Source organism: Nannospalax galili, unplaced genomic scaffold (assembly GCF_000622305.1).
Source record: "Nannospalax galili isolate Female #2095 unplaced genomic scaffold, S.galili_v1.0 scaffold1076, whole genome shotgun sequence".
NCBI lineage: Eukaryota > Metazoa > Chordata > Mammalia > Rodentia > Spalacidae > Nannospalax > Nannospalax galili.
In genome coordinates this window covers 128,999-148,449 of record NW_008338348.1, presented here as the reverse complement: position 1 = coordinate 148,449, position 19,451 = coordinate 128,999, and the positions used below count along the sequence as shown (strand labels likewise).

Below are 19,451 nucleotides of genomic sequence, written 5' to 3'. Positions count from 1 at the left end.
TGTTTTGGAAACAGGGAGCTCCTGGAAGTCAGTGACAGATGCAGTAAACATGCTGGCCTGGAGCTAGAACAGGGTTGGGAGGATATAAAACGAACCCAATAAGGTTTACCTCACAGGTCACCGCCAGCATCACAGGGAGTCATATGAAAGTCTTCACAGACCCGAAGAGCAATGAACACACGCAGGCCGGAGGGCCACGTCAGCACCGCGGACAGCTCCAACGCTTCCCCAATGCTGTCAGACTAGGGCACTGTGACTCCACAGGCACACACAGGCAGCTGCGCCCCAGAAAGAACTTGCAGAATGTCTAAAGAATTAAATGTGCTTCGTAGATTTTCATTTGCCTTGGGCACTCTCCTGTCACAACTTGTAAAAATTGAGTTTAAATTCAGGCATAAGAAAGGAAGTAAGAGCAGCTGACAGACATTAAGATAGAAGATTGAAGCTGGGGAAAAATAAAACCAGCAGCAGGCCAGGACTCCATCCCCAGCACTGTGGCGGTGCACACAAGTCATCCCAGCACTGGGGAGGGGGAGGCAACTGTATGAGAGGTTCAAAGTCATCCTCAGCTGCACTGTAAGTCCCTGGCCAGTGGAGGAAGAAGGGGAGGAGAAGGAAGAGGAGGGAGAGGAGGAGGAGGAGGAGGAGGGAGGAGGGAGGAGGGAGGGGAGGGAGAAGAGGAGGGGGAGGGAGATTGACAGCTGTGGGGACTCAGGGCTGTGACAGCAGCTTGGCAATGCGAAGTTCAGATCTTGGTCCTTGAAGCCCCCAGAGAACATGGCTCCATCTTTGTGTCTAAGATGCTGGCCAATGCTACTGTGACCACATAAATATTCTTATTTGTTCCTCTAATAAGGATAATTTTTGTGGTGCCTATTATGTGTTAAGGAGTAAAGGTGGCCCTCATAAAATCAGCACTCTTGGGGTTCCCGGGAGGAAGGGAAACATTCCTCAAAATGTCTCTGAGGAGAAGAAGCCAATATATGCCATCTAAGCAAGGGCTAGAATGGATTGGGAGCATGGAGGTTTGTATAAAATGAGTCAAATAGATTGACTTCAGAGGAGGGATAAGAATGGAATGTGCCCATCTCTACAAAGCCACTTGGGCTCTGCCGGCTCCTTAGCCACGTGGAGATGACAGTTTGGCTTCTTTGTCCTGGTGTCCTATCCCTGCTGTAACAAATGATCACAGACCCAGTGGCTTGGCAGAGAGGAGAATGGGGCCATCAGGATGGGGGCAGGAAGAGGGAGGGAGGAATGGGTTAGGGGTGCAAGGCTTCAGTTACAAAGGACAAATGGGTCCCAGGGCACTGTCACAGAGCCCATGGCTTACTGAACAGTGTGTTGCATATTTGCAATGTGCTAAGTTGGAAAATCTTACCATTTTACATGTCAGGTAATGGGCATGTTAATTGGCTTGGCTACAATGATTTCACAGAGTTCCCTAGCTCAAGACATCAAGTCATACACTTAAAAGTACATGATTCTTCTTTGTCAGATGTTATTTCCATAAAAATCTAGAAAATGAACAATTGGGCAATTTGGATGAGCCTTGTCCATTCCTTTATGGGTTCTCTGTCAGTGTGAAAGTACTTCCAAATGCGAAGTAGAAAGATGAAATATTTAAAAAGAGTTCAAAGGAGTAAGCCCCACTGTCTTCCTGGACTGAAAGGTTGTAAACTTGTCTTACCGTTCTGGGTACCAGGAATTCTGAAAGTGAAGGTTCTGGATGGCTGTGTTCCTCAGAGAGTGCTCAGGGCTCATCTATTTCCCTGTCTTTTCCAGCTTTAAAGGGTGCCTATAATTCCCGCCACAGGACCTTCCTCCATAATCAAGGATGGCAGTGTATTCTCTCTTCACCCCCTCCCTCCTCCCCCTCCTCTCTCTCTCTCTCCTTTCCTCTGTCCCTCACTGTCTCTCTTCCCATCTTCTCCCTCTTCCCCCTCCCAGCTCTCTCTCATAAGGACCTGGTGCTTACACTGGGTCTGGGCAGATAATCCATGTCAACTTCCCCAACTCACTTGATCATACCAGCAAAGTATCTTTTGCCTTGGAAGATGGGGACCAGACCCTTGACACCTGTGCGTGGCCATTACCCTGCTCTCCATGCTTCCTGTCCATTCATTTGTATATCCAAGTCTCATCATGTTCTTTCTGTGTGTTGGGCACCACACTGGCTGGACGCTGTGGACAGTCACACAGACAGTGGAGTGGGTGGCCATTGTCTTGGTCAGCAGAGGCCACCAGCCTGAAGAGATGAACAGGAGTGTTTTCTGTGCTTAGCATGCAAGCACAAACATACAATCACACCTGGGTGATCATCCTGTCACTGTAGAATACAAGGTATCTGTTCTGAATCGGTGGACATTCAAGTAAAGACAGGACCTCTAACTCGGTGTCAGGGGAAGCAGGGAGACCTTTGTTGCACTAAATCCCTTGTCTCTGCAGGGACTATGGATAACTCCAGTCAGCACTTCAACAACAGCAGTCAATCCTCGCTGGCAGAAGCTGAGTCCAGCCAATTGCTAACTTTCTTTCTCTGTCTGTTTGCTGTGGATAGGCTGGATAATTGTATCACATCACATTCTGGAACTGGCCAATGAATAGCTGGCTAGGTGGTTTTTTCTTTTTCGTGTGTTCATGCATATGAGTGTGGTATATCTGTGCATAGCGTATGTGCAGTGGGTGTGCCTATGCATGTGTGTGTGGCATCCAGAGAAGGCTGTTGGGTGTCCTTCTCTGTAACTTTTCACTCTATCCTTTGAGACAAAGTCTCTTACTGAACCAGGAGCTATGTTGGTGACTTGTAAGCAATCCTCCTGCCCTCACCCCCACAGCACAGGGGCTACACCCTGTTTTTTACATGGGTGCTGAGACTGGAATTCAAGTCTTCATATCTATGACACAAACGTGCTGACCCACTGAGCCATCTTACCTTCCCTTAAGGTACCCTTTTGAGTGACTGGCTTTCAGGTTACATTATGTATGAAGTTTCCCACACTATAGGCCATGTGTTTCTTGATTCTATTAAATAGCAGTTTCTTTTGCTGTTTTTACTTCTTTATTTAGAGAGGAAGTCCATTTTTTTTTGGCTCACATTTTTAAACTGGGTAAAACATAGGGGTTCAAGCTACAATTGCAATCAAATAAGTATGTCCTTGACTTAGCTTCTTTACTGCTGTGATAGAGACCCTGACCAAATTCAGCTTGAGGAGGAAAGGGTTTATTTGGCTTATAAGCACAGTCCATCATCAAGGGAAGCCAAGACAGGAACTCAGGACAGGAACCATGGAGCACAGGCCATGGAGGTACATGGTTTACTGGCTTGCTCCCTAGGCCTGTGCTCAGCCTTCTTTCTTATACAATACAGGACCACCTGCCCATGGGTGGCGCCACCCACAGTGAGCTGAGAAAATGCCCCACAGACATGGCCATAGTCCAGTCCAATGGGGACAATTCCTCAGCTAAGGTTCTCTCCACCCAGGTGTGTCAAGTTGAGAACTAAAGCCATCCAGTGCAATCCTTATAAGCAGAGGTGACCACTCTCTCCCTGTTGCTAATTCCTCCTTTATATTTGTCATTGGTTTGATCTGCTGTGTCCAAGAGTGATTTTTAATTTATTCAATTTAGAGTTCACTGCCCTTCATGAATCTGTAGGGTTTTACTGTGGGTAAAAGTGGAAGCTAGGTCCTCACAGTGGGCAGCAGTTAACTCATGGGCCTCCAACCCCAGATTTTCTGAGTGGCAGTTGGGATGTTTTACAGCTTCACACGACAGCTTTACACCAGTGTCCCCGAGCTTATTTTCTGAAGTCTGTAGACCCCTCAGGTTCCTATTGCTTCTGAAGCCTGAAGCCAGGTGTTGACAGCCACTGGACGATGATGATGGCCGGGCTGACCATGGGTGCACCGTGCAGTGGCCATGCACAGGTCCAGGCTCCCACAGGAGAGGTGCACTGGGGTGCTGCACAGTGGGGCTAGGCTGGTGTGACTCAGATGGTCAGGTCCAGTCTGTGGGCTTTTAAAGGACTTAGAACAGAAACTGTGGTGGGGCATGGGGAGGGCATGAATGCTCAGTCCAGCTGGCCCAGCCACAAGGGGTCTAGTTGTCTAGGTCCTCTTGTATAACAGCTTCCAGGCAAAGGTAAGAGATAACAAGAGCTAGAAACCTGAGTGCTCTCTGGTATCCCTGGCCTCCACAAAAACATTCTTAGAACTACTGCTTTGGGGGTCCCTGTACCTCCTGATCAATTTCTACCTCCTGTTCTCATAAAAAGTGTCTGTAATTTTGGATTTTATCTTATCTATTTTGAATATTATACATGAGGTCATATTAAAACCTTCTGGGTACTTTTACTTTAAAGCAGGCAACTGGCCTGGTTAAGTTCCAACAGAAAAGTCCTTACCCCTGACTTGTGGACAGTGGCTCCAGTTTCAGTTGGATTTTGGAAGTCCAAGTGGTGCCTGATGTGTGCACTTCGTGGACACTGGTTGGGCCTGTGCTGTGGTACAGATGTACGTTGATTCTCCAAACTTTGGGATTCTCCCTCTGGTTAGGCTTATGCATGTGGATGTGAGGGGCAAACCCAGGACCTCACGTAGACATGTGGTCTCCCTCTCTTTAGCTCTTTTCCCACTGATCCCCACTCCCACATTTATACTCCACTTCCAAGCCTTCTCTTTCCGGTAGAAATGCAAGGTTTCATTCTCTCTATGGTGTCATACTACATATGTTACAGCTGGGCTTTTGTTTGTGGCAGCAATGGAGAAAAGAGGAGGGAGGGAGGGAGGGAGAGAGGGGGGAGGGAGGGAGAGAGAGCAAGAGCGAGAGCGAGCAAGAGAGAGAGAGAGAGAGAGAGAGAGAGAGAGAGAGAGAGAGAGAGAGCATTCTCCTACATTGTTTGGAACACAGAGGCCCGTTTTTCCAGGTCCTCTTATCGGAAGGATTTTTCTGTGAATGCCCAGGGGGTCACTGATGTCTCCGCAGGACAGGGCCTGTAAGTTCCCTTTTGGTTACTTTGGAAAGAGTGGTTTCTCTTGGATCTTGGCCTATGTGTACCACCATGTGGTTCTGGAAATTGCTCTGTCTTGCAGTGTAAGCCAGAGCTGTGGGAGGCAAAGATGCAGGAGCTCATGAGCTGCTATTCAGTTCTGAGTCCCTCTTCAGTTTGCCTGCTGTTACTTATTTTCAGAGTCTGCATACATTTGCATTGTGATTGTGCCCAGGGTTTTTAGTTATCAGTGAGAGGGAAATGGCCCAGTGTGTGCTCAAAGAATAACTTTTCTTTCAGTGAATCTGAAAGGAGAAAATAGTAACTCCTAAGGCTCTGAGATGAGGGAAGAGGTGCAGTGGAAAGAGAAAGATCTCACTGCTAATGCTTGGGCGGGAATCGGGAATCAGGAACCAAGGCTGGCAGAGGAGCCTCTTCCAGGGACCAAGCCTGGATTCAGCATGCAGACAGTTGCTGCCACTCAGCAAAGCAGCAGGGCCTGTGTATGACGCTCAGTCTGTCTGACTCCTGGCTCTCCGTTATCTTTTAGCATCTGAGAAACAACTTCCTACATGAAGTTGTTGCTCTGCAGCGGGTACCAGAGTGCGAACAGAGGGCTGTGGGGTTGAGATGATATATTTGATTTATGATATAGATAAGAGAATGACTGTAACCATGTGTTATATATTCTGTGGTTGTGAGCGGATAAATAACAGGCAGGAAATGGACAGGGTTGTATGAAAAGTAGCTGGATGAAGTGTGAGATGATGGCTCTTACCACGAGCCTTATTCTTCTGGAATGTTCTTCATGTGGCTTCACGATTATTTCAAATACAAGGATATGTAAGAATAGTCCCCAGCCACTGCCTGGTGGTCATGCTGCTCCCTGTTCTCTTTCTGTCTCTTACTTGGGACAATCTTCTTCTTCCTCACCTGTCACCCCAACTGTTCCCACATCACCGACACCCCCACCCCGAACTGATGTACCTCCCCACTTGTGTCTTTACTGCCATCTTCCCCGGTGGATATGAACATGTGTGGGGGGATGTGAACCTGTGCGGGCAGGGACAGTGTCTTGCTTGTGATTGATGCCCCCGTCACCCAGCCAGGGCGGAACATTTATTAACTGATAAAATATCATTGACTGAATATTTAAGTCTCCCAGTGAATCACAACATTCAGGCTAAGATTTCTATTTTAGAACTTTTAAGAAGATTATTTTGTGCTTCTGTACCTGAGAATACCTATGTACACCGTGTGCATGCAGCGCCCACAGGGCCAGAAGAGGGCAACAGATCCCATGGAGCTAGAGTTACAGGGGGTTGTGAGCCACCTAATGTGGGTGCTGGGAACTGAACTTGGGTCCTCTGCAAGTGCAGCAAGTGTTCCTAACTGCTGAGCCATGTCTCCAGCCCTGTATTTTACAACTTATTTGGCTCCTTTTGTGTCAGATACGTGTCATACCCAATGTCCCTTTCTCGTCACATTGACACTGTTCAAACCAATGCTGGAAGGTGGTGTCCTGGGCTGGCAATGCACCCAAGGAGAGGTCCCATGGAGAGTGTTCAGCAGGGAGGGAAAGTAACACGCAGGATTTAGTTAAGATTGCCTTTGTCCGCATAAGTCAAGGAAAACTGGAGGGGCCAGTGGTTTTTCCTGGTCCAGAGACTTCTCTCTCTGTTCCATTCCTTCTAACACATCTGTCCTAGTTGCTTTCTGTTGCTGTGATAAAACTGGCCAAAACCAACTTGTGGAGGAAAGGATTTATTTTCTCTTACATCTCCCAGGTCACAGCTCATCACTGAGGGGAGTCAGGACAAGAACCTGGAGGCCGGCGCTGGAGCACAGACCATGGAGGAATGCTTCTTACTGGCTTGTTCCCCTAGTCTGTGCTCAGCCTGCTTTCTTCTACAAGACCACCTGCCCAGGGGTGGCACCACCCACAGTGGGCTGGGCCCTCCCACATCACTCAACAATCAAGAAGATGTCCCACAGACATGGCCACAGACTAATCCAATGGAGGAAGTTCCTCCGTTGAGGCTCCCTCTACCCAGGTGTGTCCAGGTAACAAGTGAAGCCATCTAGCACAGCACTGGAGACTCAAACACACTGGTGTGAATTTAGGTGCCTATCGTTTGCTTATGAAATTTTCATCTTCCCTTCATTTGGAGGCAGAAAGGAGTCAGTTAAACCGCATGTCAGGCATGACAGTGGCAGAATTCAAGTTGCTCCAACTCAAACATCCACTCAAATGCTTCCTCTAAAACGGACTCAGACTCCCTTAATCTCAGTGGAGACAGGTGAACTCAGCCTTCACCTGAGCACTGAGTGACAGGAGCATCTTTCAAGGTGGCTCATCATCTCAGAGGGTGACTCTCTTCTTGACTTTTCAAACACAAAGCTGATCTCTCAGTCCTGTACTCAGAGCAGGCATGATCAATCAGTCAGTCGATCAATCAATCAATCAATCAATCAATTGATCGATCGATCAGTCATTTCCACTGTTGTTTCCCATCAAGTCTAGGTATTGTATCAGAGTCATTCTTAGTGTTCAGAGTTCAACTTGCAGTCTCTACTCCCTACTTACCAGAAAGTTCTTTCTTGTATTACACACTGATCTTTTTGATCTGTGTAACAGTCTGAATGAAAGATAGTCCCAGACCTGGCAGCCTTGAGTCCCAGGGACATGGCTGGACAAGGCAGGACCTGCAGTGTGCCTGGTGGGTATGAGGCTGTCCTAAGCATGAGGTCCACAGGGGAGACTGGCAATGAGCAGTGGTTGGGGGGTATAAAGAATCTTCCCATGGAACTTGAAAAGCTTCCATGTAGGACCAAGGTCCAGGACTCTGAGGCTGTAGGCAGAAGGCAAGGTGGGGCTGTGACCCCCAGCATAGCTAGGTTAAGCCTCGGGCTGCTGTTCCCAGTCCAGTGAATCCTCCATCAGATGAGACAGTTTTCTTTTGAGAAGGCAACATGATCTCCTTTTGCCAACTTCATTTCAAAAGTGTGAGTTCAGTCAGAGAAGTTGGTCTGCACAGAATGGTAAGGGTACTAAACCTAGGGGACAACCTGTCAGCTTCCTGGGGAGTTTGGGAGGGGGAGCTGTGAAGACACACTGGGAGGTCTGATTCACACTGACTTCTTCCTCAAGCCTTCATCAGGAGAGATTCGAGTGGCCTCAGTCAGCTGATGTCTTCCAAGTGTCTGGAAAGCCTTGGGTGGCTGGGGTGAGGTCACATAGACAATCCTGTTTTGGCCATGGCTGTCCAGCATAGAGCAGGGGTCTGACTCAGATCACACGGTATTTGCTGTCTCCTCAGCCGCCGCAGAGTCAGCCTTCTGCCCTGTGGGGTAAGCCTTGCTCCTCTTGGCAAATGCCTGGCTGATTTCTGCATGGGTTCTGTTCTTGGTCTCTGGCAGGACAAAATAAAAGTAGATGGCACCTGCGGCGCATATTGTGGCAAAGACGAGGAAGCAGTAGGTGTCCAGGCTTTTCTGTGGAGGGGTGGAGACAAAAGCAGCGGTAAGGATCCAGCAAACTAGCTAGCAGGCTGTCAGGTCACGCTGGAGGCGTGCCTCCACGGGCCCCACTCGTATGCCAGTGGTCCCCACAGCAGCGACGGCACCTGCAGGAGGCACCGGTCAAGCTCTACATGAGCCAGTGGGAATAAATCAGTTCCTCACCCTGGTCAAGATGAGGGAAGAATCTGTCCTTACTGTCTTGTATTTGTCTCGAATGAGGCATTTAAAAATTTCTCAGCATGAACACAAACTGATGCTTGCTGAATATTATCTCACGTTTATTCGGCACTCAGCAGGTCTCCGCCCACTTCCACAGTGTGCACATGGCAACTGGGGAAGGAGAGAAGCACCCTGGTTTCTAAGAAAAATATGGACCAAAATCAGTCAGGAGAAAATGTTCTTTTCCCAATATGCAAAAGATCTAACCCACTGCTGTACTCTGAGACAGCTTGCTGCAGAAAGACCAGGAAAATGGAGAAGCTGGAGGCAGTCATTGCTTCCTGTGTCCTGATTAGACCTCAGGGATCCCTGGGCATCCTGAAGATTCCAGGCGCCTCTGTGGCATCTGGAGAGGTGCGTGGCTTGCAGGAAAGGTTTTCTCAGTAAAGGCTTCCTGGATTGGAGAGATGGCTCAGTGGGTAAGAGTGCTCGCTCACAAGCATGAGGACCTTACTTTGAATCCTCATCACCCATGTGAAAGGCTGGGCATAGCTGTATATGTGCCTGTTGTTCCTGCACTGTTAAGCAGCGGGAAGGGGATTGCTGGGGCCTGCTGACTGCTGGCCTAGCTTTAGGTTCGTGAGAGACCTTGTCTCAAGGGTATGGGGTGGAGAGTGATGGAGTGGGACACCAGAGGTCCTCTGGCCTTTGTGAACACATGGGCACACATCACACACATAGATACTACACACATAACATACACACATACACAGAGTTTCCTGTGGACTGGAGCTGTAGCTCAGTGGGTAGTGAGGCTCTTAGCACCACATAAACGTGCTTTGCTGTCACACTCCTGTAATCCCAGGACTCAGGAGTGGAGGTACGAGGATCAGAAGTTCAAGGTTATTCTTGGCTATACAGGGCGTTCTAGACCAGCTTGGGATCCATGAGACCCTATTTTCCTTTTACTGCCCCAAAGACTTCCTGGTTACAGTTGCTAGGTCTGTGACTCTTTCATACAGCAAACAGCTATGGATCAAAGACAAGGTGACAATGTCTGAGTGGCACCTCCCAAGAACTAATGTCAGGGATTTAGTCAATACCACTTACTCTTTGATGGAAAACCATGTTTTTGGAGCCACATGGTGCTTTAAAAGCTTGGTATTTGTACATCCAAGATCCTCACGACAGACTCTGAGACTTGGTACCTTGGTGGTTGTAAAATACAGGTAACAGTGGGGCATGCAGGGTTGTGGTAGAGCAAATGAAACACCCCTTTAAGTTGCCGAATGTGCTGAAGGGTGCCCTGCTCTCAGAGCGGGACATCTACTTGTCCACAGAAAGCTTATGAGTCAGGAAGAGGAGTTCTGCTGTCAGAAAGGATGGCTTTAGATTCTGGCACCATCACTTACAGGCTGTGCCAATGTGTAAGACAAACCATTTAGGACAGAATTTCAAGCCACAGGGCATCGGTTTCCTTATCTGAAATGTGGTGATGTTCAGCCTCCTGCTGTTTTGTGATGGAACGAGATGACTCTGACTCACGGTCTGTACTCCTGGTTTCAGGCTGACCCCAGCACCTATGCTATCTGGTGGATGGTGGCGCCTTGCCACCTGCTGCTCTGGTCTCCATCTCTCAGAAGACAGGCCAACCAAGACACTAAAGCCCGGAGACTTTCTCTGTCCCCCTCCGCTCACATCCAGTTCATCAGGAAGTCATGTTGACTCCACCTTGAGATACAGGCTGTGTCTGAGCACGTTTCCTTTTCTGTGCTATCATGGCTACCACGTTGGTGCAAGCCACCATCATGCCTTGCTCGGATTCCTAAAATCTCTGAGTTCCCTGCATCTCACCTTGTGCTCTAAGATTATTCTCAGGAGAGAAGCCATCACGATCCTGTTAGGCAAAGGGCAGACCCTTCCACTTTTCTGTTCAAAATCCACACAGATGTCCAGAGCCATTCCTAGTGAAGTCAACGTCCTCCTGGGACCCCCATGGCCACCAACCACACAAGTCCAGGATCTTTGCCCAAGTCATCTGTCTTCCTGGGACAATGTTTGGACACTCTGTGCATTCCATTTTCTTACTTTCATTATCTTAGCTTAAAGATCACTTCCACAGTGAGAGTCTCTCTGCTCTTTCGAGAGGACCCCTCCCATCCCTTGCTCTCCGAAGCATACACATTGTGCGGCACTATGGTGCAGAGTTGCTTGTGTATTAACTCTTTCCCCACTGGGCGTAATCTACTCGAGGGCAGCCACTGATATTTCCTTGCATCCCCACACGCAGGGAGTGGTGGATACACAGTGCATCCTCAGTGGCTGTTTACTGAATTCCTGGGTACACTGAAGATCGCTGCTCCATCCCAGGCCAGTTGTGGAGCTAAGGGGACCTCTACCACCTACAGGACTGCCATTAGCTTGTCTTCCTTCCCCAAAGGATCTCCTGGAGCCACTTGGATTCTTCTAAGTTTCATAGAATTCAGCCAACCCACAGCTGTTGCAGCATCAGAGGAAAGCACACTTGTCCCTTCCCTCTAGACTCTCAGGGGCCGAGGAGCAGGCTAACTAGGGTGAGAGGCTCTGCTCATTGGGCATGGAGTTTACCCCTGGGCTCCCAGATAAAAAGTGAAGCTGGTCTCTGGTGTAGTATAAATGTGTCCCCCAAACCCATGTGTTGGAACTGAACCCCCAATGTGATAGTGCTGAAAGGTGAGGCCTTTAGGAAGAGATTAAGTCACAAGGGGAGAGCCCTCATGGTGGGTTAGGGAACTCATACAGGGCTGGAGGGAACTAGGCAGATCCCTCTCTCCCTTCTGCCTTTCTCCATGTGAGGAGGCATCAAGGGGCATCATCTTGGAAGCAGAGAGCAGCCCCCAACAGATTCACTGATGCCTTTATCTTGGACTTCTAAGTGTTCAGAACCATGACAAATATAGAGATATCCCAGCCCGTGGCATTTTGTGGTCATAGCAGGAACAGCTAGGAGAGCCCTCCTCCCCAAAGGGAGCTGCCCTAGAGGATGTACAGAGGTTTGGCAGACACACGCTCTCCACCTCTCCTACCCTACCCAGGCATCTGGAACCACAGTCCCAATCTGTGGACACCGGCTCCTCAGGAGCACTGGGAGGAGGTGTTAGAGGCCAGGTTGGGGAGGAAGAGGATGGAGAGAGCTCCTTGAAATGAGCATCATGCTACCCGGTTATGGTATCAGATCTCTGGGGCCATGGCCAGGCCTGTTAGCCTCTCTTCACAGGTGAGTCAGGTTATTACTAGAAATGTTGGGGTCAGACCTTGGGCCCAATAAGCTAGGCTTGGCCACCATCCTCAACAGGCCAATGAGAGACACATGCAATGATGAAAAGAGAAAGGAGACATATTCAGTATGGCCGCACTGGGAAGAGAAACGAATACTGCTGTCCAGTGATCCCCAAGTCCATCTCTGAGGTTCTGACGTGAGGCTGAGGTCACACTACCACGCAGTAAAGCTGTGCTCCTGCCCCTCATCGACCTCACTGTCTTGGCTCCAGCTCCTCCCGCAAGTTGGTCTGACAAGTTTCAGAACTGTGTGAGGTCTCCTTCCCAGAGACAAGTCTCCCCTCTGGTACCATCTTCAGCCCTTTCCCCATCATGAGGTTCTCTGGGGTCTTTTGCATCAGTGGTCTGATAGCCAAAGGGAGGTGCACAGTGGCTCCTTCCCCCACCCTCACTTTGTTAAGGTCATGATATCTGCTCAGCTCACACGGCTAGAAGGGCAGAGCTAGGCTGAAACAGCCCCATGCTCTTCCCAAAGCTGCCTTGACCTTTGTTGGACCCTGGCTTGGGCTGGGATAAGACCCAACAAAGTCAATAATAAGAGAAACTGCTTTTAGAGTTTCTTCCTGTGCTGGCGCTGCTGACCGGCCATGCTCACCTTCACCTGTGGTGTGGGCGTGGTTTTGCAGATGAGGTGGTTAAGGGTAACACTGGGCTGTGCAGCAGTGAAAACCAGCCCATGAATCTAATGGCTTCAGTGGAAGCTTTCTTGGGGTGGTAGATGCCTGGTTTTCCCACCCAGGAAAGAGCAATACCCCTCTCTACTCCCCCTCACAGAGGAGCTGTTAGCCATAGTTACATCACTTCTGCAAAATATCTTTTATGTTATTAGAAATGGTCATGAAAATGTTCGAGTCTCTGATTCAGAGAGGAAAATTTGTTCTCACAATACAATACAATATCAAATTATGCTAAAAATATAAGGCAATTTTGGTAACATGCTACTTTTAGGAAAAGGTCCTTGGTATTAAAGAAAAACTCTCAGCTTTTTTCCTATTCCTGTGAATCAGAACTACACAAGGGGCAAATGCTTCCTAGAGCCAGGAGAAGAGCAACGATACACACGTTGGAACGCAGACTCCGGCTCCCCCAGAACAGACCCATGGGTTACTTTGTAGATGAGGTGGTTGGGTGGGCTCAGGGGAGGGGCATGACACTGCCTGAATATGTAGGCACAAAAACCCATTGCACTCTGGAGGTAGCAAAATTATAAGCTAATGAAATTCTGTGTTCAGTTCAGAAGTAACCATTCAATTCGTTTATCAGAAGCAAAAAGGTGCTCTAAGTTGGAGTGACTTGTTCCTGCCTTGATGTCTATATGTTCGGAAAGAAGTTACCAGAAATACACATCTGTACATCAGAAACTGCTCTCCCACATGTGTCCACACTTAGGAAACCCCTCTCCATCCTTGACCCTCGGTTCAGGCAGGCCTGTCCTCCATGACAGTGTCCAGAGTACAGACCTCCAAGTCAGGGTCTGCTGCTTATGTGGTGGGGACCCCTCAGCTGTGAGCTCTCTGTACCCTGGTGACACACCTCACTCTCTGGAGTCTCAGGAACACCTCACAGCTTCTGGTGTAGACTATTTACTTTCAGAAGTTTCTGGCATTTCCTGTATTTGGCAGCTAGTGCTGGGGAAGTATTGACTTCTCCCTCTCCCCCAGTCTCTCTCCGTTTGTATTGAGTCAGGCGAGGGTGACTAGGGACAGGATCAGCCACCTGGAAACCTGGAAGCCACCCTCAGTAGCTCTGCTAGATCCCAGCCAAGACTTCCCTCAGGTCAGCATCTCCACTCTGGAAGTCTAGGAAATGGTGTGGTGGGGCTGGAAAGATGGCTCAGTGGTTAAGAGCACTGGCTGCTCTTGCAGAGGAGCCAGGTTCTATTCCCCGCACCCATGTGTAGCTAACAAACGTCTGTAACTCCAGTTCTAGGGGATCGAATGCCTTCTTCTGACCTCTGTGGGCATTGCACAACATGGGTGTACTTACACACATGCAGGCAATACATTCATACACACACAATAAAAATAAAAAATAAAAAAATATTTTAAAAAGAAAATGGTATGGCAAATGTTTTCTGAAAAGGGCCCTGTGGTCTCTGTGAGGACTAATCTATCTTAATTTTCAACTTGAAGGGATTGACAGACTTCTAAGAGATCAGTGAGACATACTACCATGTAGGTCCCTGAGATCTTTGTAGAAAGGGTGAACTAAGGGGGAAAGAGCTGCCCTGAATATGTGGACAGCACCGTCCTACAGACTGAGTCCTGCACGGAACAGAAAGGGGAGAAGGAGGAGCCTGTAGTGCAGACAGCCCCCATCTCTGTCTCTCTGTCTCTCTGTCTGTCTCTCTGTCTCTGTCTCTCTGTTTCTCTACCTATCTGTCTCTCTGTCTCTCTCTCTGTCTGTTTCTCTATCTCTCTGTCTCTCTGTCTCTGTCTCTCTGTTTCTCTATCTCTCTGTCTCTCTGTCTCTCTGTCTCTGTCTCTCTCTGTTTCTCTATCTCTCTTTCTCTCTCTCTGTTTCTCTATCTCTGTCTCTCTGTCTCTCTGTCTCTGTCTCTCTCTGTCTCTGTTTCTCTATCTGTCTCTGTCTCTGTCTGTCTCTCTGTCTCCGTTTCTCTATCTCTCTGTCTCTGTCTCTGTCTCTCTCTGTTTCTCTATCTCTCTTTCTCTCTGTTTCTCTATCTCTCTGTCTCTGTCTCTGTCTGTCTCTCTGTCTCTCTGTTTCTCTATCTCTGTCTCTCTGTCTCTGTCTCTCTGTCTCTCTCTGTTTCTCTATCTCTCTATCTCTCTGTCTCTCTCTGTCTCTGTCTCTCTGTCTCTCTCTGCTTCTCTCTCTATCTCTCTGTCTCTGTCTCTCTCTCTCTCTCTGGCTGCTATGAGGTGAGCAGTTCTGTCCACTGCACATCTTTCCACTATGACATTCTACCTCACCACAGGCCCAAACACACATGCGTATCAGCCGACTGTGAACTGAAACCTTGGAAACCATGAGCCCAAACAAAGATTCTCTTTTAAACACATATGGGTTTTTTTGTCATCAAGTGAAAAACCTGACAAACGCAGTCTCTGTTGGGCCCACGTGACCCTGTTCTAATGGCAGGAAAGTAACCAAACCATGGCACATGAAGGAAATGCATGGTTGTGGTTGTATCCCCAAAATATCTACTCAAAAATAAGCTGAGGGCCAGAGTTTCCCAATCCCCCTTTGCCTTCTCTATGGTGGCCCCGTCTGTGCCCACACGGCCTCTCCTCAGTCTGTTCTATGCGGGGCAGTCAAATGGATCTTGGAAGCATATGCAGGTCACTGGAGCCCTGTTCAAACTGCTGATTCCTGCTGCTCACTGGATGAGGACCCTTCCTTAGCTCACCTAGCAGGGGGATCTATCTTTGGCTTTCCCCACACTGCCTGGTCTCTGTGCCTCCCCAGCTACTGTCCTGCCTGTGGACCCCTGCCATGCTTGTTGGGACACGGAGCCTCTGCATCAGCGCTTCCCTCTTTCTCTGTCTCCTACCCCGCCAACTGCTGTTGAAGTTCTGACCTCCATCCTGCCCGCAGACCAGCTCCGTCTTTCACCTTTTCTGTCTGAGCCAGGGCGGATGCCTGGGCTCTGTAACGGTCACTGAAAAACATACAAGTTTTAAAACCCAAGGTAGAGGGGCTGGGAGGTGGCTCAGCCAGTTAAGTGCTTGCTGCCCAAGCATGGGGACCTAAGTTTAGATCTCCAGAACCCCCATAAAAAGTCAAGGGTGGTGGTATACACCTGTAATTCCAGGGCTTGGGGGGGCAGAGACAGGGTCTCTGGGGTTCACTGGCCAGCCAGCCTAGCTAAATTTGTGAGTTTTGGATAAAAGCAGGGGACCCCGTTTCAAAAAGAAAGTTGGAAAGCTATTGAGGAAGACATTCAATATCATTGACCTACACACACACACACACACACACACACACACACACAGCCAAGGTAGAATTTACACAGATCTCAAGGGTATGGGGCTGGAGAGATGGCTCAGTGGTTAAAAGCACTGGCTACTCTTACAATGGACCCAGGTTCAATTCCTACCACCCACATGGTGGATAACAACCACCCAGAACTCTAGTTCCAGGGGAACCTGATGCTCTCTTCTGCCCTCTTTGGGCATTGCGTGACACAGGTGCACTTACACACATGCAGGCAATACACTCATATACATAAAATAATAAATACGATATTAAAAAATTTAAAAGGGTATATAGCTCATTGACTTTGGACAAAACTGCATATTTGTGTAACCCACACCCTATAGAGACAGAACACCCCTCACACCCTAGAAACCCCCCCTTGCTGTTTGCCAGGTGCTGATCCTTCCATCCCCCACCCCACCCACACAGCACCACTTTCCTCATGTCCATCTCCCGCTTGTCAGTACATTTTGGATTCCTTTACAAGAGTAAGCAGCTGCCCAGATCCCCCTGCTAGGTGACCAAACAGACGGGTAAAGCAGGAAATAGGTTGTGTCTTGAAAGCACACAGTCACTTCCCAGAGTTCTCCTGAGCAGTCCTAAAGCCTGCCATCAGAACCTTGGAGAATGTGACATTGGTCTCTTTCCCTCCCCTGGGAAATCACCCCCAGGTCTCTGAGCCCTGGTGGGACTGTGTTTGCTCAGAGCACTGCAAGTGGCCCCCACCCCCAAGATGCTGCTTCCCTCCTCAGCCCCAAACTGCCCTGGCCCCTGAGAGCTGTTGCCACTCTTTTCTGACATTGAGGGCAGGATAGCCATGCCCAGTGCTCCACCTCCAGGTCAAGCACAGTACTTTCTTTCTCCCTCTGGACACAACACACACCGCCTGGATTCACTTAGCTTTTCCATCCTAGCACCCTAACTCTGTGCTAGCTTCTCCCTCACTTTGGCAGAGCATGTCCGATATGACCCAATATTTTTTCAAGCTGAAAAGAATCATTTCCTTTCTTCCTTCCCCATTTTATTGAGTGGAAACAGAATTTTATGACTCCAGTGGAATCAAGCAGGCATACATTTGCATGCAATTTTCTCCCACCCCCCACCTCCAAAAATAAGGGTGTTCATGTCAGATAGAGACAGAGCTGCCTGGCCTTTATAACCAAAGGCACAAGCAATGTGGATGCTGATCCCAGGACAGACCCACAGGCAAGGCAGCCTGGGGCTGAGGACAGGGACATGTGGCATTTATTATTATGCCATTATAATCACCTGAACAAATAGACTGACTCTTAAATTAAGTTTTAAAACTCAGAGGACACTAGTTCCCCTAGCCATCAATTAGAACCATCTGTCTCCCAGAACTGGGCCAATGGATCTCTCTTGTCCTTTCAACCTGAGCAGATGGAACTGTCTGTCACCCTGCACCAAAGCAGCCAACTCTGGAGTCCTGTTTCTCTCCACTGAGAACAGTCTTTACAGGTATAATAAAGGTATGATGAGGGAAAGGCTGAACACAGATCACACATGCAAGGGAGGGCTTCAACCTTCCCAGAGGGACTCTGCCAACAGGTGAAAGATAACACAGGCCTAGCTTTGGGCCCATAGACACATTGACTCAGGTACAAGAAACCAGGCTCCTCAGGGGGCCTTTGGAGGGAATAGGAAAACATTTGTTACAGACGGGGACCATAAGGATGGCTGAACAGGGGCAGGAGCACTTTACAGGCTGAATTACGTTCTCCCTAAAGTCACACACTGAAGCCTGGCCCCCAGGACCAGAGTATAACTGTATTTGGAGCCAGGCTTTCAAGGATTGTGTCAGAGTGTCATCATTTAGTGGGGCCCTCATTCCATACGTCTGGTATCCTTGTAGGAAGAGGAGGTCAGGACCCAGGTACCAACTGGGCTAAGCAAGTGAAGACACAGGGAGAGGACACCACCTATGTGCAAAGCAGAGAGGCCTCTGGCAAGCCAGCCTTAGCTTCAGACTTCTAGGCTCTAGAATGGACAGTGAATTTCTGTCCAGGGCACTGAGCTGACCAACCCACAGCTCTTGGCTGTCATCGAGAAGACTGACAGCAAAGAACCACTCACCCTGACTCCTCCAGCGAGGAGCGCCTCTCCCACAAGTGGGTCTGTTAGCAGGACTATAAGTCTGCATCCCAGCACGCTGGTCATTGCCTGTGGCAACCCCTGAGCCCAGCTATGAACTTGGCAAGTCCCTTCCTGTCCTGAAAGGAAACAGAGCATCACTGGCTGCTAGGTGTGGCATAGGTCATGTGACTGACATTTCATAAAATACCAAATGTAGCCACCTGACAGTGGTTCCTGAGTCTTCCCAGCAGGGTATGCTGCTGTGGTTGAGGTTCTCCAATAACTGACCTTCACTGCCTCCTGAAAGTCCTGGGGATGCCCTACCTCCTAGGGACCCCATTTCCCAAGAGGACTGGTTTAAACAGGCCCTCTGGCATCAGGAAGGTGCATGTCAGAAAACCAAACTGAGGGGGTTGGAGAACGGCTCAGAGGACCCAGGTTCAATTCTCAACACTTAGATGGTGGCTAACAGCTGTCCATAAGTCTAGTTCCAGGGGATGTGATGCCTTCTTCTGACCTCTGCAGGCATTGCATGCTTGGGTGTACTTACATACATGTAGGTAATGAACTCATACACATAAAAAATAATAAAATATTTAAAAAAACAAACTGGACACAAAGAAGATTCAAATTTAGGTATGCAAAAAAATTATGTAGGGGGCAAGGGAGAGAGCTCTGTCAGTAAAATGCTAGCCACACAGGCATGAGGATGGAGTTCATCCCCAGGACCCACTTAAAAAGCCAGGTGTGGGCTGGAGAGATGGCTCAGCGGTTAAGAGCAATGACTGCTCTTGCACAGGATCTGGGTTCAATTCCTAGCACCCACATGGCATCTTTGAACTGTCCTTAACTCCAGTTCCAGGGGAATCCGAAGCCCTCTTCTGACGTCTGTGGCATTGCACGACACGGGTGCACTCACATACATGCAGGCAATACACTCATACACAAAACTAAAAATAATAAATACAATGTTTTTTAAAAAGCCAGGCATGGTGATGCATCTGTAATCCACATGCTGGGGAGGCCAGAACAGGAGGGTCCTGGGGCTTGTCTACTTGGCAAACTTCAGGCCAGTAAGAGACTTTGTCTCAAACACAGCCTGGGTAGTGCTTGAGGTTGTCCTCTGACTTCCACACATAGGCACCCACATGTGCATGTGCACCCATATACAGATACACACCTGCACACATACAGACCACCTCCTTCCAGTTTATATTCGGAAGGAGGAAACAGCATCATTAAGCCATTGCTGTGGGCTGCTCCTGTTTATTACATTATCATAGTTCAGCAAAGCTGGATCACTTATAGTTCAAATCCCTAAGAACTTCACAGGAACAAAGGAAGGAGAGGAGGAGGAGGAGGAGGAAGAGGAGGAGGAGGGGGAGGAGGAGGAGGAGGAGGAGGAGGAGGAGAAGGAGGACAAGGAGGA

General features: G+C 48.8%; 1 protein-coding gene across 1 annotated transcript in view; it reads right to left on the bottom strand.

The window, feature by feature from the left end:
• Positions 1-6,982: 6,982 nt before the first annotated feature.
• Slc2a9 (solute carrier family 2 member 9) overlaps positions 6,983-19,451 on the bottom strand; it is a gene marked incomplete at its 5' end in the record, with an annotated part of 138,865 nt that continues 126,396 nt past the window's right edge. Inside the window, 1 exon segment of the mRNA XM_017798145.1 lies at positions 6,983-8,485. Within this exon segment, the coding sequence (XP_017653634.1) occupies positions 8,120-8,485 (366 nt within the window).